Source organism: Vidua macroura, chromosome Z (assembly GCF_024509145.1).
Source record: "Vidua macroura isolate BioBank_ID:100142 chromosome Z, ASM2450914v1, whole genome shotgun sequence".
Taxonomy (NCBI): domain Eukaryota; kingdom Metazoa; phylum Chordata; class Aves; order Passeriformes; family Viduidae; genus Vidua; species Vidua macroura.
In genome coordinates this window covers 35331934-35359034 of record NC_071611.1, presented here as the reverse complement: position 1 = coordinate 35359034, position 27101 = coordinate 35331934, and the positions used below count along the sequence as shown (strand labels likewise).

General features: G+C 40.0%; 1 protein-coding gene across 2 annotated transcripts in view; it reads left to right on the top strand.

Annotated features, from left to right (window-relative positions):
- Nucleotides 1-10210: 10210 nt before the first annotated feature.
- Nucleotides 10211-27101, top strand: part of PARP8 (poly(ADP-ribose) polymerase family member 8) — a 118276-nt gene continuing 101385 nt past the window's right edge. For both annotated transcript variants that reach the window (XM_054003346.1, XM_054003345.1), the window contains exons 1-2: nucleotides 10211-10353; nucleotides 11074-11128. In XM_054003346.1, the coding sequence (XP_053859321.1) occupies nucleotides 10263-10353; nucleotides 11074-11128 (146 nt within the window). In that variant the 5' untranslated portion in view covers nucleotides 10211-10262. The remainder of the gene's footprint in view (nucleotides 10354-11073; nucleotides 11129-27101) is intronic.

Genomic DNA, 27101 nt, shown 5'->3' with positions numbered 1-27101 from the left:
TGCATAAATCAGACCTGAATATTTTAGAAGTCTATCCATTTGTATTCCTCTTTTAGCATTCTCTTTTCAGTATGAAATACTGTGCCAAGAGCTACGTCTGTGTAGTTTACAGAATTCAGATTATGTAGGAAGATGAAAATCTAATTTAATAAGGAAAAAAAAGCTGATAGTATAGAAATGTCCATAGTGGCATAAAATAAATTCACAAAGATAAGAAAACCAAGGTAAATCTCCTTATGTAACATTTTATCACTGTTTTGCACACTAGACCTCATATGGCATATATAAAAAACTAAAATAAAGACAACGATGAGCATGTTAGTAATTAATTCAGATGGATGAAAATGCAAAAAGAAAATTTGACACATTATCAATTGATTATTTTCACCCTTGAAATATTTTACAAATATATATGTTTTCAAGATTTGAAAGAAAAAGAAAATATCAAATATAAAATGCTATATAAAAATATAAAAAGCCTGAAGTTTATATCTGGAAATCATTAATAATGACCTAGTATCATTTGTGGCTGCTTTTCTATACTATTCCCACATAGCAAAAATAGTATAATTGAGTTAGTGTGTTTAGACAACTATATATTTTATGTTGTGAATGTTACAAGAAATTGGTCTTATTCTATGCAAACTTTAGTATAAACACACTGTAAGCTTCATAAAACAACCTTATCAGTCACAAGACAACTTTCTACATTTTATAATATATTTAACTAGTGTTTATGGGTTTTAGATGGGACAAAGTAAAGACAAAGTTCAACCAAAACGGAGCTTTGTAAAATGGGTTACTTCACTGCTGGCAGCCTACATCTCATTTCAGAGAAAGAATCAAAGAAGAACTGAGAAAGAAAAGGAAAGCTGAAAAGGTCACATAGAAGATCTGATAACACTCTTAATCCAGAAACTTTTTTTGCATGTTTTTCCTCAATACTTTCATGGTTTTGAATTAATATGACACCACTCTCTCTGAGCTAAGGTAGACAAACTGCCTACAAGAGAGTATCTTCACTTTTAGGAGATAACCGTGGTCTTACTGCATCTTTTGTGTATCAGGGAAGTAACAGAGAAGATAGATAGTACATACACTGCTGTGGGCTTTGCTTCATTAGTGGTTGTGCCATAGAATCATAATCAGAATGGTTTGGGTTGGAAGAGACCTTAAAGTTCCTCTCGTTTCAACCTGCCTGCCATAACACATCTTTCACTAGGCCAGGTAGCTCAGAGCCCCATCCAGCCTGGCCTTAAACACTTTCAAGGATGGGGCATCCACAGCTTCTCTGGGCAACCTGTGCCAGTGCCTCAACACCCTCACAGTAAAGAATGTCTTCCTAAAATCTAATATAAACCTACTCTCTTTTTCCTGTCACTACATGCTCTTGTAAGTAGTCTCTCTCCATCTTTCTTGTAGGCTCTCTTCAAGTACTGGAAGGGCACAATTAAGTCACCTTCTTGTATTCAGGCTGAATATTCTCAGCTCTTCCTCATAGGAAAGGAGCTTGATCTCTTCAACTATCATTGTGTTCCTCCTCTGGACTGTCTCCAACAGATCCCTGTCCTTCCTATTCAGAGGACCCCAGCTCGCATGCAGTGCTCCAGGTGGGTCTCAGCAGAGCAGAGTAGAGGGGCAGAATCCCCTCCCTCCCCTGCTGCCCACAGGGCTCTGGATGCAGCCCAGGACACGTTTAGCTCTCTGGGCTGTGAGTGCCATGGCATGTGCAGCCTCTCACCCACCAGCCCCGCCAAGTCCTTCATATCCCACCTTCCTTTCCAAAGATATTGATGAATCTTTGCAATAATCACAGTGAATTATTTCAGAATCCTTTTCAAGAATATGTTGCATTTATGAAGGCTTGCTTTCAGTATTAATTTAAATTACATAGATAGATTGATAGATTTACATATACTATTACTGGAACAGGCAAAGCATCACTAGATTTACAGAAAATGCCACCTTTTTTAATACTTTTTTTAAAATAAAAACAACAAAAGTATGGATATAGCACAATTAAGACTTGTATTAAAAACCCAATTAATAATTTAATTTTAATTCATAACTTGTCTTGCTTGCATCAGTGGGACTACTTATACTGAAAGCTTAGATACGGTTTGCAAAAGCAAGGTCTTCATTAATAGTGAATACCTATGGACATTATTTTATTTAATCAGAAGCAAAAATACTGACTTTATGTCCTTTAAAAAACCTGAATTACCTAAATATTTCTTCTCTTCCAAGTAAAAGCCATCTCACTCATTTTCTTCCATTTATTTCTTAAATTTTTATTAATTTTGGTTTTTACCTCCTTTTCTTCTCTTTCCCCTGCCACATTGTACATTTCCTTGTTTCAGATTATTTTGTTTTAAATATTCCATACTTCCTTTTATACTTGCTATACTTGTGGCAATCATGAGCATGGCTTGCAAACAAATTGTCTGCATACCTACCAAAAGACACGGTCAATGTGATGAATACTTTATGTGATAGGCTGTGTTTCCTGACAGCTAGAGAAATAAGCAAAACCCCACACAATGCACTCTCTTCCATGATTTTAATGTTAAATACAATGGCTGAGCTATTATTTATAAAGGAGAAAAAGCTACTTTAGCTCCTGCCACTTGACACAACTGTTCTACTAGATGAGAAACAACTATAAAAGATGGCCTGTAAACAGTTAAAAAGATAAAACCCTTAGCTGTTGAGGCACTGGATGGAAGACTGTGGGAAAGTGACCAAGGAGGACATCCTTATGGAGTCTTAAAGTTTGGCTGTTGTATACAAGCTTGGGATGCTTTTTACAAGCTTGGGATGCTTTTTGGAAGAGTTAGATGAGACTGTTGCATACGCTTATTAATTACTGTAAATGTCACTTTCTTTTATGTTTAGTTCCCTAAGATTAAAGAGAGCCTCGGTTTAAGAAGACTGACTAAACATTGCATTAACTCCCAGTTCCAATCTTCTGAAGGGAACAAATGCAGGCACCCAAATCTAATTATGTCTGTGAAGTTAAGTGAAGTGCAGCAGTGGTTGAGCAAACACTATATGACTTTGCTTGGGTACAGGAAAGACTATAGCTGCAGCAGGACAGAGGCTAATCTTCCCTCTTCTTCAGCCTCTCATTTAGAGTTTGGTCAGAGATCACTACCGCACAGCCTGCAGTGTAAATGTGACATAGTCTAATGCTGGAATTAGTCTTCAGTTTCTAAGGGTTAATCTTGCAAGGTGCTGAATGCTTCCCACCCTATCAATTCAATCTAAACAGGAAATATTTGACAATCCCTTTTAATCTGGGGTTACGATCAGGCATAGGTTGGCTGCAATGGAGGTTGTTACAGAAGGAAAAGCATTGGTACCTGATAATAGATGGTGACTTGGTGAATCATATTTACTATAGCAGAAAATGGACTAAACTGATTACTTTTAGCAACATAAGTATTTTATAGTTTGAGTACTTTCTGGCATGACTATTCCTATTAAGAAATTACAATCTGGATAACAGAACAGAGTAGATTGTTTTAAGGCTTTTTAACCATGTGTTTACTTATAAATTGAGAAGTTTACCATGTAATAAGTTCAGCTGTGCTTAATGACACCAGAAATAGTACAAATTTTAGGAATTGTGTACTCTTGAGCCATTCACTAAACTTCTTGGACCAAGTGTGAAATGGGAGCAGTGTTTACAAGCCTCAGGGTCATAAATTCAGCTATTCTGTGTGCATAGCAAAGCCATCCAGGTTCCCTGTGAAGTGACTGGGAGCAGTAAATCTCTTGGGAAGGTTATTTAGAAGAGTTGTAAAGAGGCACAGCCTTTGGCCAGGTAAGGAAGGAAGCTGAAATTCTGCCTCTCCCCCTTAGGTGCTTATCTGCACCCCTGGAGACAGGTGCCTCAGAGTGATGGGAAGGTTTTGTTATGCTCAGGCAGGAGGGTGGACCTTCAGCACTGATCACAGCTTGGCCTCAGGCTGTAACTGATAAGAGGCACAGTAAGCTCAACTTAATGACAGTCTATTATACACTCAGGACTCTCAAATTCTGAAGAAAAATGCTACCTACCCTGCTGCAGAGTAATCAAGAATTGAGGCCCCATCACTTCCATTAGAGAGCATTGCCATTGTGCAGCCAGGAATGCCTATGACTTGTAGAAATAGCAAGGTTACTGGAAAGAGGGAACTCAGTTTAGAAACTGGCAGGGACATTAGGGTTTTCCTCTGGACTTGTTTGTGACTGACATCACAAAGTTGTGTATATAAAGTTTCAAAATATTCCTGCTTGCCTTTCTTTTAAAACTCCAGTTTCTGTAAAGAAAGTTCCATTTCAGCCATCCTAACTTGAGCTGCTTTTGAAGTGAGATACCAAGAGTGGGCTGCAAGAAGGGTACTGAATGGATGAGATACACAGAAGTTCAGAGTTGAAAAGAGGGAATAATGAGATGCACTAGGAAAAAAACTGTCCTAATTGTGTAGGAGTTAGTGAGGAAAGGAAAAATAAATAGGGGAAGTGAGGCAAACAAGCAAAGACTGAAAGCTGAGCTGATACTAGTGAAGGAGAAAAAAGAAGAACAAGTTAAAATCATCATTACAAGTATAATATTAAGAGTTACAATGAAATGTGGTGTCATTTGGGACTCCAATTGCATGCTCTATTAAACATTGCTAGGAGCATTTATCATGCCAGCAGCCATAGGTTTAGCTGCTGTGGGCCTCAGTGCCATCTGGAAGGATGAGCACTTACTTCAATGGAAAGTTAGAGATCATTGTCATAGCAATTCATAGCAATCCACATTACATCTGTACATGTTTATGGATTTTTTTGAGGTAACTATTGCTGCTGTTTAATACATGCACTTTTTAAAAATAAAAAGAAATACAGTTGTTTTGGAAATTTCAACACTGCATTGAAAAAAATAAGGCTTAGTCCTCTATCACTTCAATGCTTCCCCCCCCTCTATTACTATTAAAATAAAAAAAAAGTGATGTGGGAGTTTTTACGCTCCCTAAGCTATGAGACAGCTTAAAATAATTCCTAAAAACTTACTGAGGGTTGGACAGTTGATATATATATATAAGCTATTGTTTCATATTGTAATTGAAGACATTACTTTTTAAAATAAGAAATATTTGAAGTTTTTATTAAGAATTAAACCAGTATTTTAGGTCATGTTATTAATTACATTTTAACTTTGTTTTTTAAAGGAAATTACTTTTATCAACAGATTAGTGCTAGCTCAGTCCAAAAATCAGTAAAGATGCTTTACTTACAGTGAAAGTCAGTCTGAAATCATGTTAAATTCACCGTGTTAATGTGGTTTAAGCCACGTAATCACAGACTTGCAGTGATGACCCAAATAAATCAATATATTTATAGCTTCACCAGGAAAACATCACTAAGGATTGTATATATGTAGAGTGCTATTGACTGCTTGGATGGACAGCATTAATGGTATTAAGCACAGCTGACTTTGTATCTCTCTTAAAACTCATACAGGCCTAAAGAAAATTACATAAACTCTGAGTATTTTTACTTGACTATTACATCAGAACATTAGAATGTAGTTGCTAATAATGGATGGGTAGTGAAAATTATACCAAAGATGTTTTTATGCCATGTGTTACTTCTCTGTTGGCGTGTATAGGTTAGTATTGCTCCTACATCTCTCACACCTCAGTGCTATGTTTTTAGGCTAATCACAGAATCAGAGCATGGGTCGGGCTGGAAAGGCCCATAGCAAATGATCTGGTCCTCCCTGCCCAAGCAGGGCCATTCTAGACCACATGATACAGGATTGCATCCAGATGATTTTTGAGTATCTTCAGTGATGGAGACTGCACAACCTCTCTGGGCAATCAGAACAAATTTCTTCCTCATGTTCAGGTGGAACTTCTGTGCATCAGTTTCTTATCCTATTGCTCGGCACCACCAAGCAGAGCCTGGTCCCTGCTCTGACCCTGCAGACACTGACAGACACTGATGAAGTGCCCTCTCAGTTGTCTCCTCTCAAGGCTGAATAGGCCCAGCTCCCTCAGCCTGTCCTCAAAAGTTATCCCTTGGTAACTCTGTAGCCCTGAGCTGGATGTGCTGCACGGGCTCCATGTCTCTATTGTCCTGAGAAGCCCTGAACTGGGCACAGTACTCCAGGTGTGCCTCACCAGGGCTGAGCAGAGAGGGTAGGATCGCCTCCCTCGACCTGCTGGCACTGCTCCTCTTAATGCAGCCCAGGATACCACTGACCTTCTTGGCCACAAGGGCACACTGCTGGCTCATGGACAGCTTGCTTTAGAAATAACCGTGTCATTTTAAAGAAGCTTGCTTGAAGGGGAGCATTTTGTTTTATGCCTTAAGAGTGGAATGGTTTTGGTCTTTTAAATGATCTGTCCCTGGAGGTCACTGTCTTCAGACACCTCTGAGTTTCACTTTACTGGTAACTGGCAGATAGTCCTGGACCTTGGAGAAAAAGTAAGAGGTTTGGTTTGGTTTGTACTAGAGCTTTATTTGGAGCATATAAAAGTGGAGAAAGATTTTTGTTGTTTTCTTGGAGTGTTGATGGCTATTTTGTGGTTTTGGATTATTTTTCTAACCGCTGCTCTCCTGCACTAGAGATATTAGACACATACCAAATTGTATATATTCCCTACAATGGCAAGCTTTCAAGTCTGATTTTTTTTTTTTAGTGGTGTTTTTTTTTTTTTTTTTTTTTTTTTTTTTTTTTTTTTTTTTTTTTTTAGTTTTTCTTAAGACTTCTAGTGTGTGTTTATATGTCACATGAACATGTTTAGAAAAATATATAAAGAAGAGAGCTGGGGAGAGAACAGGGTGTCCTGATGCTTACTGAATATTTCTAACAGCTTTACTAATAGGTGGGAAGGGGAGTTATTTCTGGCATAAAATGAAAGAAATCTGCTTAGTCTAAAAAAGGCAAAACGCATTTATGAGCAGAAATTGTCTGACCTATGCTTTTCCTCTCATTCACTGTTCACACATTACTGAAACACATTTACTGTGCTGTTTCTCTTTTATTTTTCTGTGTTACATTTTGGGCCAGTCTTCTCACATAAGTTTTCTAATCATGTACCCCCATTAATTTAATTTCTTTTCACTTCATTTACACCTCTGTAAATATTTTCAGGTTTCCAGGAGCATAACATAAAAGTTGTGTTTCTTTTTTTCTTAAATCAGTTCAATACAATATAACTGAGCTGAGCTGAGCTTGGGACAAAACTAGAAGTGACATGAACCATTTTTTAAGACTGAAAAGCAACTGGAAAGACATATCCTGAATTCACTTGAGCCATGACAATTACTTTCAAGTCCAATTGTCCTATTGTTCATGAAATTACTTGTAAAGCTCTTCAGGAAGTTTCTTCATGGCTGTGTGTCTGCTCCAGCCAATACCAGCATGGGGGCTACATCCCCTGTGGAGGGATTACAGCATGCATACAGATACCTTTACAATAACACTTAGATGCCAACATCTTGTCAATCCTTACAAATTTAGGGATCAATTCTATGTGTTCACCTTGACTTTCCAACACCTAATTTTCAGTATTTTAATAAATGAAATGACCCCAAGCTATGATTGAACTTTTCCTCACTGAAATCAGCAATTGCTGCCATAACTGTCGTGAAGTCATCAGGTAAATCAGTGGCTAAATTGATTTAAGAAAACAGGAATTTAAGAGCTACTTACAATAAATAAAAACAAAAAATAAATAACCGTATTTGCAGACCTCTTGTTCAATTCAGTTGATGCTGTGAAGCCAAACATACTAACTTTCTGGAACATGGTGTTTTTAGTTTGTGGATGACTTTTCAATTCACTGTTACCAAATCTATGAAAACAGTCTGAGGCTTAAAAAGGCAGTCAAGAATTGTGCTAATTGACATGACACTGAGAAGAACCCTGTGGTTAGAATAAACTGTTAGCAGAATTGTCAGCATAAATAGCCTGCAACCGGCTAATAACCTCTCCCTTTACTGATCCACCTGGGTGGGATAATAGAGACCTTTCACTACAAAGTTCAGGACCAAAACCCCACCAGAATAAATCAAGTCCTGATTAAGTCTTTAAACTGTGATGAAGGAGAAGGCAGCAAACATGGCTGCTGATATTCTACTTGGAAGAGCTAGAAAAACACCTCAAGAAGCAGCACTTCTTAACCAACATTGCATCACTTTACAGAATGACGGTGTCTTACCGTATTGTACTGTATTTTGGACTATAGTGACAATTTCTGTATGCCTTGGAAAAGTCTTGCTGAGTAAAATCATAGAACCATGCAATGATTTGGCTTAGAAGGGACCTTGAAGATCATCTAGTTCCAAAACTCCTGCCGTGGGTTCCTCATATAAATCTCCTGCTGAAAAACATTAATCTGGTGCTCCTTCTGTTACCAAAGCAGAAGGAAAACGGTAGAAGCTTTCATGGTAAAAAAAAAAATCTATTCCTAACTGTAAGTAAGTTTTATCCAAGGACAGACTTGCATGAAAAGCAGTCTTGTACAGTTTCCACACTGAAAACTCATCTGGAAGTCTCCCTTCAAGATAAATTATTTTATTTAGAGGCAGAAAGCCTTATCAGGTGATGGATTTAAAGTTCCCTTCTATTCCCTCCTATAGATAGAAAAAAAAAATGGAGTTAATTTTTCATAAAAATACTGTTTGTCTTCCGTGTTTGAAATCAATAATATATGATTAATACAGACTTACTAAATGAAAAAGAAAACCCTACCCACTAGAATGAAGAACCCCACCCACTATGAATGAATAATACGTAGGAACTATTCAGAGCAGGGTGAATACATAAAACTTGAATTTTGTGAATATTCTTTCAATGTTGTATCAATTCAGACCTGATTTTATTAATTATAAGCATTGCACTGGAGTGGAAGAATACCTGTTTTTGCGGACTTGATGATTCCTTCCAAGTTATATTATGGTCATTACGCCCCACTGGGGCTCTGCACTAGAGCCCCAAGCCTGTAAATTGGATAAGTGCCCACTGCTAGGAACTGAACTGCCCGAGCCCTCTCCCGGAGCCATTAGGTCTGCGAGACAGTTTTGCTGGAGAATGATGGGAGAGGAGCGCAATTAACACCACGGTGGTCACAGAGATCCTCCTTTTACTGTTTCCATGGGCACGCACACCCGTCGACAAGTCGGAGAGGGAGGCTGCTGGGCTGTCCTGCTCGGGAACGGCCGGGCACAGCCTTGCCCGCGGTGCCGGCCAGGAGCGCAGCCGCCGCGGAAGAGGCGCGGGGACCAGCGGTGGGGAACCGCAGCCCCGGCAGCGCAGCCCCGCCGCTCTCGGCACGGAGGGGAGCGGGCCCCGCGCACCCGGCGGCCGCAGCCGCCCTTCTAACCAACCCTGCCGCCGCCGGCCTTGCGCAACACAGCGCTGCCCGCTTCCTCCCCGGTGCGGCCGGGGAGCCGCCTCGCCGCTCGCAGGACTCGCTCTTGGCATTTCCCATTGCTCGGGAGGCGGCGGCAGCCTGTGCCCGCAGCCCGGGCGGGCGAAGGCGAGCGGCGGGGCCGCGACCATCGCGCCAGCCGCTGTCTCCCGGGGCGCCCGCCCGGCTTTGTGCATCCGCCTCTTCCTCCCCCCGCGCCGCCTGCGCCGGGGGAGCCGGCGGGGGCCGTACGTGCCGGGCCGGGAGCGAGGGGAGGGTCTGCGGCTCGGCGTCGCTGCAGCAAGCGCTGGCCCCGCCGCGCCGCCAGGGACCGGGTGCGGGTGCCGCTGCCGGCTCTCCGCGCTGTGCTGCTGCTGCGCGGCGGTCGCCGCTGCTGGCGGGAGGGGCAGGGATGTGAGCGGCAGCGGCCGGGTCGGCTTGGCCCCCCGCCCCCTTTTTTTTTTTTTTTTCTTTTTTTCCTTTTTTTTTTCTTGTTCTCTAGCCTCCAAAAAAAGACCAAACCAGCCAACCAACCCCAAAAAACCCAGAGGTCGTGGGGGGGTGGGGGGATCCCGTGTCGCCGCCGCCACCCTCCGCTGGATCCGTTGTGAGGAAATTGCCATTCGCCGGCAGCGGCGGCACATCTGGGCGGGCGTATCTGGGCAAACGACGTCGGCTCCCGCCGCCTGCCTCCAACGTCCTCCAACCGGCCGAACGAATCTCACCGGACCGCCGGGAAGGCTCCTGCTCGTCAGCCCCGGGCTCTTTCTTTCGGGCTGAATCTTAAAAAAAGCCTGGCAGCGGGGGGGGGGGTGGGGGGGGTGGGGTGGAAATAAAGGCTGCTATTTTTTTTCCCCTGGGATTTATTTCATGGGGATGTGTTCAAGACAAGAGAGGATTCAGAAGGATATTGACGTTGTGATCCAAAAGTGCAAGGCGGAGAAGGACTGCCTGTTTGCAGGTGAGTTTGTTCCCGGGAGCCAGGTTGGCGGCGCGGAGGCTCCCGTCGCCGCCGCCGCACCCGCCCCGCTCTCGCCGTGCCCGTGCCCTTCGCCGCCGTTCCCGGCCGCGGGGCCGCTCTCAGATCCCGTCTTCCTCCTCTCCTTCCGAGGGCATATGAGGGCAGAGGAGACCGGGCGCCGGCCGGGAAAGGGGCGGGCGGGGTGTAGGGGGGGCGGCATCCCGAGCCGGGGAGCGTAGGGTTGGCCACGCAGCGCCGGGAGCGTTGGGTGCGGGCCCGTGCCGGGCGCAGCCCGTGGCCGAACGCGGCTCGGCGGGTTTCGCTACGCGGCTGTTCCCGGGCGGCCGCCCTCGGCGCCTGCCTCGATCCCCGGCCCCAGGCCGGTGGCACACCCAGCCGCAAACGGGGCCCTGTCCGTGCCAGCAGCCCCCGCCGCCCTTGGGGATTCGCGTCGCCCCGGCGGTCCGGTCGCGATAAGCCGTCGCAGGAGCCCGGCTGTCCGCTGCCTGTTGCCGTGTGTGACAATGGAATTCCCTCCCGTTGCCATAGCATCGGCCACTTGTTGCGAGGGGCTGGGGGGGAGATGCTGCATTTCCTCTGGCTCACCCCGACTCCCTCTCCACCGCCCCCGTGTCGGGAGTTGAATGCTGCTCCGTAAAATCTCGGCTACTTCAACCAAAATCAAGACAAGTTGTAATAAAGCAGCTCTTTGTCTTTCAGATTTCAGGTACTCAGACTCCACCTTTACCTTCACCTATATTGGAGGCTCCAAAAGGTACTTTTTTTTTACAGTAATGACTCCATTTCCTGGTGGCAGTAAAAAATACAGTGGTTCAATAACGTGCCAGGTTTTTTTGTTTCCTTATCTTTTGCAAGGTTGATTAAATCATCAGCCTACCTGCAAGCGTAAACTAAGGAAGAGGTCTGGAGGGAGGTGATGAGAAAGGTGATCCTAGTCGTCAGAGACTCGTTCCTCAGAGTCCTGCTCTGTGAAGCTTTATGTCTTTGTTTTTTTTATGTAGAGGTAGAATTCCTGCCATATGTAAACCTAACAGAAACATTGCAAAGGCATCAATGTATGCTGTAAAGTTAATTCATGTTAAAAAGCTGGGGAAAGTTGGGAAAAATGATTGTAATGACAAATAGGCCAAATTTCACATCAGCATTTTACTTCAATTCATGAGAGCCATATCTGGTCCCATGGCAGATGCAAGGCTGTCTACCATTGACCAGATTAAATTCCTGAGACATTAAATGAAATGTCAGTACAACCTAGAAGGCTAAAAAAGTGTTGTATTGAATGTTTAAATAATATTTTTAAGTGGATCCAAGTTTGTAGTTATAAATTGGATTGTACCTGCACACATTTTCAAAATGTATTTCAGCATTTGTTGTGCTTGTCAGTTTTCAAAAGGAAATATATGTAGAAACTTGAATGCATTCTTCTTTCCTGGATTGTTAGTTATCATTTACTTAATAATGTGCTAAAAGTAAATGGTAAGTTGGTCTCTTTTAGCTAGATTTTAAAATTTTGATGTAGTCAGAAGTTTTGCGTTAATTTTTGATTCCTTTTCTTTTTTTTTTTAATAATTCAGTTTCTCTGGTATCTTTGTCAGTTATTTTTCTTTTGCAGGGTACATCACATTAAAATACTGTATTCTTTCATATTCTTTGCAAGTGAACCTGCTGGAGGCAGCACTCCTACAGCCATCAATGCTCCCTCTGTGCATACTTTGGGATCTGGCTGTAGGACCAGACTCCCAGATGGTCCCCAGGCTCCAGGGTTGCTCAGAAAAATGTTTTCCCACCTCACTACCCTACCACTTTCTACTAAAGGAAAGGACAACTTCTGTCATTTTCAGTGAAGTAGAATATTTCACCCAGTAGCTGAGAACCAATATATTTTTGGGTTCCTCATAGTATACTTTTGCCTTCATTTTTTTTAATACATGCTTTGTTTTGGTGTGGTTTTAAGACAGTTTCGAAAGGGTTGATACTGAAACACAGGCCTCATGTGACATAAGCACCTTAGCATAGGTATGAATTCACAAAATCTTAAAGGTGTGACTGCTGTGTTTAACTGTAATCACTTTTGCAAGCAGGGCCTAGACCTGGTGGGCTAAGGTGATAAGGAGGGGGAGGTATGGTAACTGTCATGAAAGGCAAGAAGAACACAAAATCTTAAGTTTTGTTTTAATAGATAGAAAAGAGAAGAACATAATCAGTAAAGCACAGTTATAGCAAAGCATAGTACCAGTTGGATAAATGTGATGAATATGATAGGAGCTATCTACCATGTTTGTAGCCCTTACAAGTTACGTAAGATCCCAGCCCTTAAAACTGTACCTTTCAGATAAGGAAACAAAAAAGAGCAGATGCCAGAATTGTACAAGTATAAAAGCCTGTGTAAAATGAACCACAATCAGACATGCATATGGAGATGCTAACTCCTGCATGTTCTCTTGGCATCAATAAAGGTGTGCTTTTTTTACAGTACCTGCTGTGGAGTAGATTCCTTTGAATCAATATAGTAAAAACTATTTAACAGAGACACCATTTATCATTTAAGTAAAATGATTGAATTTGAAAGTTACTTTGAACTGTTCTCTAAACCAAATATCATAGCAAGGAAAACAGGAAGTTAAACCTGTCTATTGTTCCCATTTTCTGAGCTGAATAAAGTGAAAAGCCTAAGGACATAACTGATGGCAAACAAACTGGTTTATCAATGTCGAAACAAAGTGTTGGCACTTGCTTAATGAGAAACGGAAGAGAGCCTTATGTTCTCCAGCCTTGAATTTTAACAGGGGTCAGCATTTGCTTGGGAAATTGATGACTGAAAAACAGGACCTTGACGATTCAAATAGAATTGAGAAACAATCGTTAGTGCTTACAGAAGTTGGTGGAAGTGGGTTGTTACTTAGAGCACACTCAAATTCCACTTTCGCATTTTAAGCACATTAAAAAAGCGTCCTTTTAGAGAAGGGTTTTGTGTTCTCTGTGTTCCCTCCTTGTTTGTATTGTGATTTAGGAAGTTGTTCTGTGGTATTCCTAGTGTACAATGGTGTACTGAGTGGCAGGCTTATGGCAGTAAGCTCTCATACATATGAAGTGTGTAAAATGAAAGCTATTCAGAACAAAACTTCAGCTTCTTACATCAAAGGTGTGTGAGTGGTTTCTTCTTAGAGGAGGTTCTTGTGGAGCAGCAGCTGTAGTTCAACGTTTGCAGCATTTGGGCAAGTCTCCAGTACAGGGTCAACAGCAGTGACTTATACATGGTAACAGTTTAGGAGAGGACAAGGTCATCCTGGGACCTTCTTTTTGGCTTTTGGGTATGAGTTTTTTCTTGCTGACAGTGCTGCAGCTGTGCATTTCCTGAGTGGAAACACCATTTTTTGATTATTGCACTCAGGAGCTGTCCCGAAAGGATATAGCTTCTTTTAGATCATGGTCATGGACTCATCAGCCAATAGGCCCTGTTCGGTTGCTTCAGATACTCAGCCCAATGACTTTTGTTTTTCCAGTCCACAGGAGCACAAGCATTAGAGTAAATGGGCAGAGGAGTGGATGTTTGCTGAATGGGTGTTCAAACCATTCTACTCAATGAATAAGAGTAGAAGTGGTGTGTAAGGACAATTACAGTACTTTAGTGCTCATTATTAGCCATGTCTGGAACTAAGAATTTTTCACACTTTGTTTTCTTTAAATGCTTTTTTTAGGTCAGTGTGTAATATGGCCTTGGTTTAGCCATAGTGGTTACATGCAAGGGCAGAAGCCCTTGAAAGAAAGCAATTTGCTTGAGAAGCAGGATTATTTGGCAAATGATGATACTAGAAAGTTAAATATCTCTTTCAGTTTTCCTCAACATAATGTAGTTGCCTCTAGTGCCCATTATGTTTGTTTATCAGTGATCTTAATTTATAAACTCAGAGCTAGATTAACAGTATATTTGGCTCAGTGTACCACTATTATTTCAGTTATTATGAGGACCTAAGGTTTATTTGTGTTTTTTTTTTTCTTCAAACTGCTAAGTTTATCTCTGTGAGATTTTTTTTCTTGGGTCCAGCTTCTCAGACATTATCTGATTTTTCCCTTGTTGCTTGGATTGATTGCATAGCCTCTTCCTGCACTTCAGAAATATTGAAGTAGCACATAAGCATGCTTCAGATCCATCCAAATAGATAAGCCTGATACAGAGGACATTTATTATTGCTTATGTGGAGTTAACTTGAAATCTCATAGTAACTTACTAGCAGTTCAGACAATCCTTTTAGACTGTATTCCTTAATGCGTTGTGTTCACGCTTCCAAATTATTAGATCTGTTTGTCACTGCAGAGATGTGACCTGTTTCGGGAAGGTTGTAATTAGCAATTTATTAGTAAGAGCACTTCTTAGTGCTTAATGTGGGCACTAAGTAGAGGGCAGATTGTTTATAAATTTTTTTTCATTGTCAAAAAGCAATAAGTAGGTTGGTTTCTTCTAAAAAGAGGTGTTCAGTCAGATGTGTGACTGTGCAAGATTTACTCTCCTTTACATCTAGAAGAAAATTTAAAAATTTGTATTTTTTTTTCCTGCAGGATCTAAAACAGATATTAAATTGTGAACACGTGGAGCTCTCCATTTTAAAAGAATCTCTGGTTTCCTTTTTCTGTCCCTGTATGAAACACTGTTCCTCCAGAAACCAAGCAGACTGAATAGATATGCTGATCTGTCATCTTTCAGATAAAAATACATGTTGCCCTGAAGTTGTTTTCAGTTTATATGTCATTTGACATGCTTTACATAAAAGCAGTGCTTGGTTGTCCTGGAGAAAGATATTTTCTCTTTAGTATTTTTCCCACCCTGCTCTTTTTTTTTTCTCCTGAGGCTAAACAAGGACATCATATCAGTCCTGAAATACTTCATTCAAATATGTTCTTAACTCATTGGCAGTGAAGGACAATGATGATAAGGTTGTGCATGAGAACTAATAATGAGATCTAATACCGCAGCATATTGCAACTAGGTAACACCTGAACATACAGTTTAATTTTGCCAGCAAAGTTCTCATCTCCTATTCATGCAGTGGACTTATGTTCTGCCTTCTGTACTTCAGCACAGTGATTGTAACAGTGGCAGTTCTGAAAAAGCAAGGAAATTTTGGTCTGAAGTATTTATTTATTTTTGCTTAAAATAATCACAGTTATTATTATCTTATGTGGTTTTCATTTTGAATATTTGGCTTTTTGTATTTTATTCTGGAGGTTATTGTAGTACCAGATGCTCTCACGTAAAATAATGAGTTACTTTCCATTTTACTGTAGTAGTGTAGCATTTCACGGATAGGGAACTGTGCCACTGAAAGTGACTAAATTGCTTGTAACTTTATAGCTAGAGATGAAACCACTATCTGAAGTTCTAGCACATTATGTCCACCAGGTATTTAAACCACTTGACAATAAATAGGTGCAGATAATCTTTTTCTCCCCTTTTATGGTATGCTCTATTGCTGCTTCTGTGGATTTATAAAACTGCCTACATGAGAGATTCCATTTGGTGAAGAATTTTGAAATTCTGGTGTAACTCTGATAACACTGAAGTCTTTGGTACACGAAGTTGTAAAGAAAAACATGTTTGGGTTAAATTATACATATCTTAATATTGATGTTCAATTTATGTAAAATATAGGAAAAAAGCGAAAATTGAAAAACAGTTTTTAAACTGAAACATATAATTGTGTCCATCATAAAATACCAAAATGAAACACATTTGTTTGGTTGGTTTTCTTTATTTCCAAAATCCTGTAGTTTAAGATCAACATCTTTTGGATTGGACTCTGTCAGTTTTGTTGCATGGCAGTGTGCTTACAGGCTGTGCAAGGATTGGAAGGGGAAGGTTGTACTGTTCCTTTTAGAAACAGTGGTAGCTTACATAAGATGAAAGTGTTCGTGAAAGTATGACTTACCAAGGTGAGAACTTGATTTTAATGGAATCCATTGCCCTGACTGGTTTTAGTTTAGATGTAATCAGTTTTATGCAGAGCCTAGGAAGGGTAGGTGCAAGCACAGTTCATCTCCTGGTGCTGATGGCTGTGTGTAACTTTGTGTTCAGGTTATTAAGTAGGTAATTACATTCCTAAAATCTACTCTTACGGTAAGAGAGGGGTGAAAACTATATACACCACTTTTACGTAGCCATCTGTTAATTGCTATTTCAAAATACATGGAAATTTCTATATCTTTCAGTTTAAAATTTCCTGTCAAATATGACTTAACATTTTTTGCTGTTACTACACCATTTCCTACACTGTTTCCATGAATGAGAAGTCTGTGGTATGAGATGGGAATCTAGTTTAGCTATAACATGGCAATAATTGTGATTTTAATTTTTTCACTAAAGATTCTGTAGATAAGGTAATGTTGAATACAGCCTTGGGTACTTAAAAATAGCAGTTTTGGGTCAGGCTTTACTAAAACTTCAGTTTCAAAATCTCTCTCTAAGACAAGTGTTTTCCATTCTATAAGCTGCTGTTAATGTACCTTCATTCTAACATTATACTACTTCTAATATTGTCTGTGTGTAGTACGTACATGAAACCTATCCATACATTCCTGTAGACGTTTTTTTGGTAAATACTGCAAGAAGTTCAGTAGGTGTGATTTAACAAATTACTCATCCTAGAAAGAGATCTAGTAGAACACAAAAGTAAAAGTGCATCATTAAGTCCAATGCTAAAAGGTTGTGAAAAGCAAAATTGCCACTACCATTCTACTCATGGTGTTACTGAGCTTGCCTTATTTTGCTGGGTTTGTGTCTGACAGCTCCTCCTTACCTTGCTAATAAGAAGTCTGTCTGAAATGAACTCTGTTCCCATCATTGCATCATGTAAAAAATGTATACTTCAGGGAGAGCATGGTCTTGTGGAGATCCTGTTCAGGTCTGGTGAAGCAAGTTGCTCTCCTCTTTCAACTGCCTACTGTACCGATACTAAGAGCAACTAATTTAAATTGTGAACCTCTTCCTTTCAGTGAGAAAAATGTGGTTTTAGGCATTTAAATTAATGGTCTAATTTTCAGAAGTGTCAAGCTGCCACACCACATAGCAGTCCTTTTATTAATGTTTAGGACATTTTAAAAACCTGCAATTTTTATTGCAGGTGTTTTTGCCATACAGATGTATGCACTGTTTTATGAATAGTTTTCCAGCACAGAGTTGGGGGGGAGAGCTTGAATGTCTTTAAGGAAAACAATTTCAGTAACTTCTTTCTCTACTTTCATCACATATTTTAACATATTAGTACCTAAAAATAAACCTGTAGGCTGTCACTGCTAAAATGTTAATGTGGTAAGACAAATAAATTTGAAAGCAGAGTTCACTCTGCCAAAATTAATTTAGATCATTTTTCTCTATATTTGGACTAATGCCATTTCTGCCTTTTCCTGTTAGTCTCTACTAATTTCCCGTATATTTCATTCCTCATAAATAAAGATTTGAAGATACCTATTGGCATATTTTTTTCCATGGATTACTTACTGTGTAGAACATGAATTCTCATTTGAGTCAGGGTCTAACCACTCTTGAGTCAAAACAGTTTCAGCACCTAGAGTGAAAATAAATTTAAACTTGTTGGTAGAGTTCACTTAAAATTAAAACTAGGAAAGGGGTGAAATGTGAGTAAATCTAAAAAAATGTCCAATGTATAATTCTGTTTTGGCATTAAATAAATCCTGTGGGAGAAGACAATTTATGTCCTCCTTGCTACAGGAGGGTGAAGATTTTTACAGGTATTTCATGGAATTTGCCTCATCTGAGGAAAAGGAGCTCCTTTTTAATGATACAAAATTTACTCATAAGGGTAAACTTACTCTCCCATGTAGCAGGCGCTAGAAAGCCTTGCTGAAAGAAGAGAGCCCTAAAAAGGTACAGAATTAACATCTCCTTCCCCTGAGAGTCCTCTGCATGCTCACACAAGATAGCATCCATCCCACTTCTATGGGAGGAAGAGCAAGAAAGAGCTTTGAGTAAGGAATGGGGGCAGTTGTTTCTTTTACAAGTCAGAGTTGTCCTGGGAGTTTCACATCAGAAATTGTATTCCCCTACTCCTAAGGCATCCAAGTAAGCCATGGTCTTGCATGTGCTCGTGCAAGGCAGCAGGCAGAAAACAGCCTTGGTCCAGTGCTTTGAGCACCTTTCTGTAGCTTGCTTGAAGGCAGAAGATCTGTGTGAGCCTTCCTTGTCTTCTCATGTCTGTCACAGAAGATGGTGGCATATCCTGGCAATTAGTATGGAATTGAATTGCTCCAAGGGAGAGGTCTGTAATGCTCAGTGGGAGCCTGTCTGGAGCCAGGAATTAAGGGCAAAGAAGAAGCTCAAAGAAACTAGCTAACCCTTCAGATGTTTTCTTCCAGCCTCAAGGCACTGATCAGAAATAAAAAGGGCAACAGCATATCACCTGGATAATGAAATATACTGTTTGCCAAAACAGAGTGCAAAAAATGGTCACATACCATTTGTAGAAAGGAGTATGTAATTAAGAGATAAATTCCTTTCAGATTGTGTAGCATTCTGCATGTAATCTTGTGCAGGTTGCTATCTTCAAATCTTGTTGCTTTAAGTAAGTGTTCCATTTTAAGCTTTTATAGAAGAATTTTTTCACATTAAGAGCCAAGATAGAAGACAGCATTGTTTTGCACCATTAAGCTGTCGTGTTTTTACCCAAAAAGGTGTAAGGTGTTTGTGACAGACACTGGTCGCTTTCAAGTAGAAAAAATAGGCTATGGATTAGACACAGTATTTCAGGTCATTAGCTTTTCAGCAAATTGCATTTTTTTTTTTTTGTGTGTGTGTATAATCATTCATTCTTGCTTATTCTTCTTCCTTAATGCTGAAAAAATCATGGATAGGGAATTCTCACCCTAGAATATTCACACATACATACAGTAAAATATTAAAATAATTAGGATGCTCTTCTGTCTGTCTGGAGTTGATAAAGGTGTTGAAACTAGGAAGCATTTCATTGTAATAAAAGTACCTGTTGTTAGTCAACTTCTTATCTGATATACAGCTCTGAGTCTAGTTCTGCTGATGTGGTAAGACTCACTTGTGTGCACAGTGATACTGCTGAATATTTGATTTCATGCTGACTACTCATAGTGAACAGCAATTTGAGTGATTTTTTCCATCTGAGTGGGGGAATTTTTGAAGACTAGGGTTCTGTTTTCTGTCATCTTTGCAGATGTTTTCTCCTTTTTGAATACTTTTGTGGATGGTTGGGGAGCTGCAATCTATCCATGGGAAAAAGACTCGGTTTCATGCATGCTTACCAGGTTGCTGATGTTACTGAGGTCATGGACAGATGGCCAGTTTTCAAACTCATGCTCCTCATCTGTTTTTCTAGCCTTAGCATCTGAAAACCTGGTTGTCACAGAGCCATCTTTTAAGAATGCAATCTGCTGGGCCACATGAAAAGCTTCTTTACCTGTCATTCAGTCAGAATCAGTATCAGTTCTTAAACTGAGTCTGAAAATGGTTCAAGATATTTTTGTAGGTATAACCCATTAGTTGAAAAAGAAATGATGATTTCTTCTCAAAGACAATTCGGTGAAAAAAACTAAAAGGATCATTCTGATTTTTTCTATATTTAAACGGTGTGAAATCTGATCATTTCAATATATATTTTTGCAAAACAGTGGAAACAGAGGAAAAAAAAGTTTTACAGTATTTCAGACAAAAAAAAAGGTGGCATTCAGGTATTAAAACTTCTGGAAGGCATACTTGGTTTATGCCATAGTGCAGCAGTTATGGGCACTATCAACAGCCTTCTGTTACAGACATGGACTTATATAAAGTAGCTTACTGTTTTGATGCAGTTTTATGAATATTACATGAGCTCTTTCATACATGGTTGTACCTGTAGTAGAGTTACAGCTGAAAACTGAACATAACAAATTCTGCTCTTTTAAGAAAGTATAATGTTAAAGAACTATTTTGCTGTGAAGACTTTTAGCTATTCTGTAGAAGATAGCTTGTCAGACTTGGCATAAAATTTCAATACTAGGATTTTGTAGGCTCATGCTGAAGAAGGACTACTGTTTTCTCAATGCGTGACAAGAATTGTGAAATTGGATATTTTGCTGTGTAAATGTGTAATCATTTACAATTCCATGTTTTAGCCGTTGCATTTTATTTGTTCATTTTGGTATTCTATTTTTAAATTATGAGTTATAAGTGATTCTAATACTACTTTGGTTTTAGCTAGATATAGTGAATTAGAAGAACTGCATTCTCCCTGTGAATCACAGATGAGGAGGAAGCAAGTACAGGGAGACTCCAGGCTCTTTTTGTACCTGAATTTACATCTCACTCATAAACATTTACTTGTTATGGTTTGTCCCTCTTGTGATGAATAATTGCTTATTATGCTGTTTCTATGTTTAATTATCAATGATTAGATATTAAAAAATATTATTTTGCTAAAATGTATGCCTTTATTTAAGACATGAAGAAACACATTCATTCTGCAGTTCAGCAGAAAACTGACCTTTGCCAAGGGCAGCAAACACAAAGAGATATGTTGGGTAAATATATATCTTCTATATCTAGCTCTGTCCGGCTTCAAGGCAGACATGGATGTGTGGAAGATGCTGGCCTCCCAGGGGGCTGCTAAGGATTAGGCATTTGCTGTCCATGAAAAGAACAGGAGTTGTAGTTAAATGAGTCAGGATAAAAATTACAAAAGCTATTGGTTTTATGGAGCACATAAATCGATCACCATTTGGGGTCAAGAAAAGCTGGCTACATTCTTTACTTATTTCACCTGTTAAAAAGTCATGATGAGCCAGCAGCACAGTGAGTTAAGTCTTTGACTGGAAGACCACTGTGAAAGGTGGCATATCTGTCTTGTGCGGTATGGCAACTAAAGCACATTTCCAGCATATCTCAGTATGTGTAAGTTGCAGAACTTTTGACATAAGTACTAAGCAGATCATCATAAATTGCTGGCATTAATGAACATTTTGTCCTTGTTGCTGCTTACAACATATTCCTGTCTTTATTTTGTCCCAAGTTAACTTCTCTGTCCCAACAACTTCTCTGTTGTACTTTTTGTGATGTAACATTATTATCATATTCTCAGCTAATTTAAATTGACAAATTGCCATGGAATTTGGTGAAGTCATGACAATTTACAGCATTGCGGACCTGTCTATAATTATATTCTTCTTGTTAAGGAAGTGTAAATAGAGCAAAGTGAAATACAAATGTTATCTGCTTTGCTTTCTAAAAGGAAACGTTTAGTATATGCATGATTAGTTTCATACCAAAGTGGAATTACACATTATTTGTGTTTGCATTTTAGGTGACAAGTAAGGACAAAGTGCATCGAGGCTGATAAAGTGAGATACAAAGTATGGTTTTTAGGAATGGCTTGTATTGAAGTGAGGAGGACCAAAATGGTGCAGAGATGCCTAAAGTGATAGGGACTTGAGATGTTCTCCCACATAGCAAACAAGTGTTCTCAGCAGTGTGGCATTTGGGTCTCAGGTTTGCATGTGGTGCAACTTGTAGGCAAAGGCCAAGACACCACAGTGGTCTCTTTTTGTTTTCAGTGCTAAGCTGAGTTTGGTGAAGTACTGACCAGTTTGTTTGTAATGTTGGTGGTCCCATGGGATACCTCTGGCACAAGAAAGACCTTATCCCACAGAAAACACCACCTCTGCGCATCCCCTTGGGCAATAATGATGACCTCAGTCTGCAGCAGTTAGAGAAAGTTTGACACCAACTCTGGCTAGTTTAATTTTGTCTGTGCCACTGTGGAGCATAATCTCCTTGCAATTGTCTTCCTATTTTTTTTCCCAACTTGTCATTTTGCACCTTCTTTCTTACAGCCTGTTGTTTTCCAAAAGTGCTGTGCGTACTGATTTATCCTGACAAAAACTTCTGGTGATTGTGTTTGTATTGTTGAATTTGTATTGTTGAAGCAGACATGAAACATTTGGTGTTACACAAATGTGCCATAAAGGTTAAGAGTATGGAGCAGTTCTAGACCACACATCTCCTAGTTCTTTTCAGTCTAGATAAAGATTCTGAAACACTTGTTTCAATTCTTCAGATGTTTCACCAGAAAAATGGATGGATGTGTTCGTTGCTGTGTGGCTAGGAAAAAAAAAATCCCCCAGAAATCACTACTGAAATAATTGCAGCTGCTGCCTCAGTTGTTTGCTCATTTAGGTTTAAAAGTCCTTTTAAGCTGGGGTGTTTTTGTGATTTCTGTTGCACCTAAGTAATTCTAAACTTACTTAGATGTTCGTAAATGGTGTGTATTTCAGATCTTTAACTGTAGATGCTGCACAGGTGTAAGAGTAAATTTTAGCTTAAACCAGTAGAAGTTGCATGCTCTTAGCATGATAGAAAATGTAAAATAGAGTGATAAAGGAAATAAACCCAATGTTGCCTATGTGGTTTTTCAATCTTCATATTATAGACTCCTTATGCTTAACAAGCAGACTCTGTAGACCTTTGTGAGTCTCTTTCCAGTAACTATTTTTAAATTCTGTTCCCCTAAATAAAGGAAATCCGATATTTTGGTCAGTAACAATGCATGGTTCATTAGGTACATGGTGGTTTTAATTATCACTTTGGACACTGAGGGTGCTCACTCACAGTACTCACTTTGGCGATCATGACAGTGTTCTTTTCATGTATTTGGTCAGTAACAGGACTGCTTGATTGTGACTTTTTACTCTCTGTAATGTTTGATCTTTTCCTTGGTTGGATTCTGCTTTAATTTATAATAGTATATTTAATTTATAATAGTATAAGTCACAGATTAATTACTTGTCCTGTTAGTGGAGTCCTGATAGTGGAGTTTCACTAGTGTGAACTGGACACCTTGGGTATGTCTGTGATTTCTTTAAGGGTCAGGCTTGAAAACCAGGTTTGCCTGTTGTGCAGATCACCAGCCCCAAAGGCAGAGTGTGGATGAGGTGTGCCCTCCACACACAGGACCTGTAGTGCCCGGGAAATCTGCTGTGGGGGTGTACCAGTAAGTACAGCTGGAGGGGTGAGCCATGGACCGTGCCCTGCACAGCCATGGAAATGGTGGGAGTGGGAGACTCTTGTGTGTGCACTTTGCCCAAAGGCTGTTCTGTCACACCTTCGTTAGTGCACTGGCATCCACCTGTAGTGACGGTCCTTTTCAGAGCTTTAAGAGCAGGACAGAGAACCGCCCCAGGTGAGCTTTCCTGTCTGTGGGATAGAGCCTGGCAGTCTGCCCTGGGAGACTGCACTTCCAAAAGGCTGCTCTCCTCCACTCCCAGGGCAAGTGGGACTTGAGGACTAGTGGCAGGGTGACAGACAGCAAAACCCTGCAGGCCAGTTTGATGGAAGTCAGGTCAAGTAAAATAAACAATTAACTTCTAAGAAATTACAGTGGGGCTGGGGGAAACATTTCGTTGTCAGCAAAAAGCGTGCCAGGCTAATAGAAGGAATTCTGTAAGTTCAGTATCAGTGAAATCTGGGAAGAAAGGAGTTGAAGAAGGATCACAGACCTTTTTTATTGCCTCTGCTTCCCAGAGGTCTCGTAGTCCTTCAAGCATAAAATATTTGCTACTGAAGAGGAACTACACAGAAAGCATCTCTTTGCCATTGTTAATCTTATGCGATAATCTAGCATGAACCAACCTGCAGCATATGCAGCCACTCCAAACTATATCCAGTGTGTGCACACACGTTGATTTTTGGCAAATGGTGTCAGCTTTCTTGTTAGCATTCTGTCCTTTCTCAGAGGATTTATAGATCTGAATACATCTGAGCTCTTCATAATAAGTTTTTTTCCCCTTTCATTTTCTTTCTCATTCAAATCTGTGTGTTTTTTAAAATACACGTGCAAATGAGTTTTGCCCTTCATTTCCCTGCTAAGTTGTCACAGTGGCCCTGAGGCTGGCAGAGGTTCTGCAACATTGCTTAATGTGTTGCTAATATGTGACTGAAGGTGAGAGATCCTTGTCACAGGAAGAGGTTCGCTGTTTCTTTTTCGTTGCTGCTACGGTTGCATGAAGGACTACAGAAGCAAAATCAGGAGGAAGTAGGGCAAAGAAAGACCATGGGTCGATATTCAGTTCTGTTACACCAGTTTAAGGTGCAAGCCTGCCTGTGTAGCGAAGGCGTCTTTATTAAAGAGATTGTGTTACACAGCAAAGACAGAGTAAGATGTACTTTCCTCTACAATTAATGCACATTAAAAGACAGTAAGGACAATGAAAATATCTGTTTTCTCATTATCTGTTTGCCTCTTATTTTCTTTGAGTTTTTTAAAAAATTATCTTTAATGGCAGTGAATAATTCTGGCAAGAGTTTAAAGCCGGATGTATTATGTGCTATAGCAGTGTTATTTCCTTATTGCCAGGTTTTGTATTATTTTAATCTGAAGGGCTGAACATGTCTAATACCCCACTTTATTCAAATTTTCTATCTAAAATTCAAGAAGTAATATTTTATGCACCTGACTGATGTGTATTCAAGGCTCAGATAGATAAAACAGTTGAGCTGTTCTACCGCTAATATCCTGAAGTTCCTTGTTGGGAGCAGCCCATAGCTCTGTAGTGGCACAATATGCCAGTGATGGGGACATTAGCTGCTACTGGCTGAGTGAGAATCCTTTACAGCTCTCAAACTTCAGTGATTTCAATGTCTAATGATTGCAATATGCTTATGATGAATTAACTGCATAATATACTGTACTGAAAAAATGCTTGGTAGATGAGGTGAAGGCTGAGTGGGCTGGGGTGATGTTGGGACTTTCCTACCTAGATTGTTTCAATTTTGAAGTCAATTGGTCAGAACTGCTGAGGTTTTTATTATTGTACTTGATAAGTTTCAGGAGATTATCACAGAAACATTTTCATTTTGCTGCTGATCAGTATGTTGACTGAAACAGAATATATAAAAGGTTTCTTCATTTAGCCTGATCCTCTCCACCTCTGGACTATGAAAGGAAACTGATGAGATGACATAAGCTTAACTAAAGAGAAAGCACAGTTTAGTTTCTTTTATGGTCATTTTTTACCTTTACTATTCCATTTTTTCAGTCAAAGTTTATTGGAGCAATTGAGGAAAATATTTAACTTCTGGTCAAATTTAATTTAGAAGTAATCCCATTTATAGTTCAAATTGCTTTGATTATTTCTGTAGCTGCAATCATCTGCATAAAGTTGAAGTAATGATACTGGCTTTATTTACACTCCAATAACTTAACCCAGTGTATCTATCTGTGTATCTTGGTCATCTATCTAGCTAACCACCCCCCTGCCCCACCTTATGTTTAAGCATAAAACTCAAGATTCTCTCTGATTTCTTAATATAATTTTCATTAAGATTGACCATATCACATGGTCAATGTCACCAATAGCATTTTGAGAAATTCAGTTTGCATTATTTCATAATCAGCTGCTTCACAGTTACATTTAGTAAAGTGGCAAATGAGCCTGCAGAGGTGTCTTACAAAACAGCATGCTAAAAACACTCATCTTTTAAAATAAAATCTAGAACTTTATTTTCCACTGACAGTGAAAATGGATGAACTTGCCAAGCAAGTGCCCCTGTACTAGTAAGAAGACAGTGGAGCATTTGGGTCAGAGAAGCTTACACTTGTTAGTCTTTTGAATAATTTGCAAAGTAACTTACTCAGGTCTTACAGCACCTATTTCATAAGGTGTACTGGCCTTTCTCTGGTTTCCTGTGCACTGGAGCTGACAGTATGGGGACCCAGCTCTGGGTGGGACTGTCGGGGTGCTGAGGAGAGTCTTTGCAAAGTTGTCCAGTAGGAAGAACTGCCAGACTCGTGTCAGGAGTTGCACCCAGGGAATTTAGGTATTTGGCTCCTGTCTACAGTCATGTAGCATTAGGTATCTATGCAGGCCCTTTTTGTTTCAAAATATGACTAAATGTTTCATTGTTGTGGTTGCCCTCCATTCAGTGGTGTATGATCCTGATCTGTTCCCAGGGTAGAGGTGTCAGAGGGCTCAACTGTGAGACAGCACAATCCAGCCCCACAATTAGGCTGTACCAGCATGAAAATAGAGCCTAAAAATTTCTTAAAACCTGTGCATTGTCAAGTCCTTTCTCATTTTTTACCTTTTACATTTTCTAAACTTTGGTGTCAGGATCCTAAATCCTTTTGTAAGGATTTTTGAATGTGACTAATTGTGCAGGGCTGCTTGGATGCTGGCAGCTTGGATAAATGCTTTGGAGCAGCAACAGGTGCTTGGTGGAGATAGCTGGTTAGGAATGGAGATGTGAAAGACTTTTTAATGAGCATTCAGTCTTTTGTCTTCTGGGTCATCTAAAGAGTCACTGTTGGTGAAGTGAAACCCAGCTAAGTCAGTCGACATAGGTTCCTGTATTTTTCAATTGGATTTTGCTCTAAATCCCTCTTTTAATGCAAAGCAGTTGAGAGATTCATGCCTTACTGTGGTGTTTTGAGTAAAATGACAGTGCATGTCCAGCATACTCTCTGTGTGAGATTCAGGTGCCACTAAATTGTGACATCAGGCCTTTGACATTTTAAGATATATTTCACAGATCACAGAATTTTCTGGGTTGAAAGGGACAACCCATAAACATGGTAGAAACATGCTTGATCCATAAGGATCATCAAGTCCAGCTCATAAGTGAATGGCCCATATGGGGATTGAACGCACAACCTCGGTGTATTTAATAATTAAAGAAAAATAACACTTGATTTATTTCCACACCCCCCCCCGCCCAGACC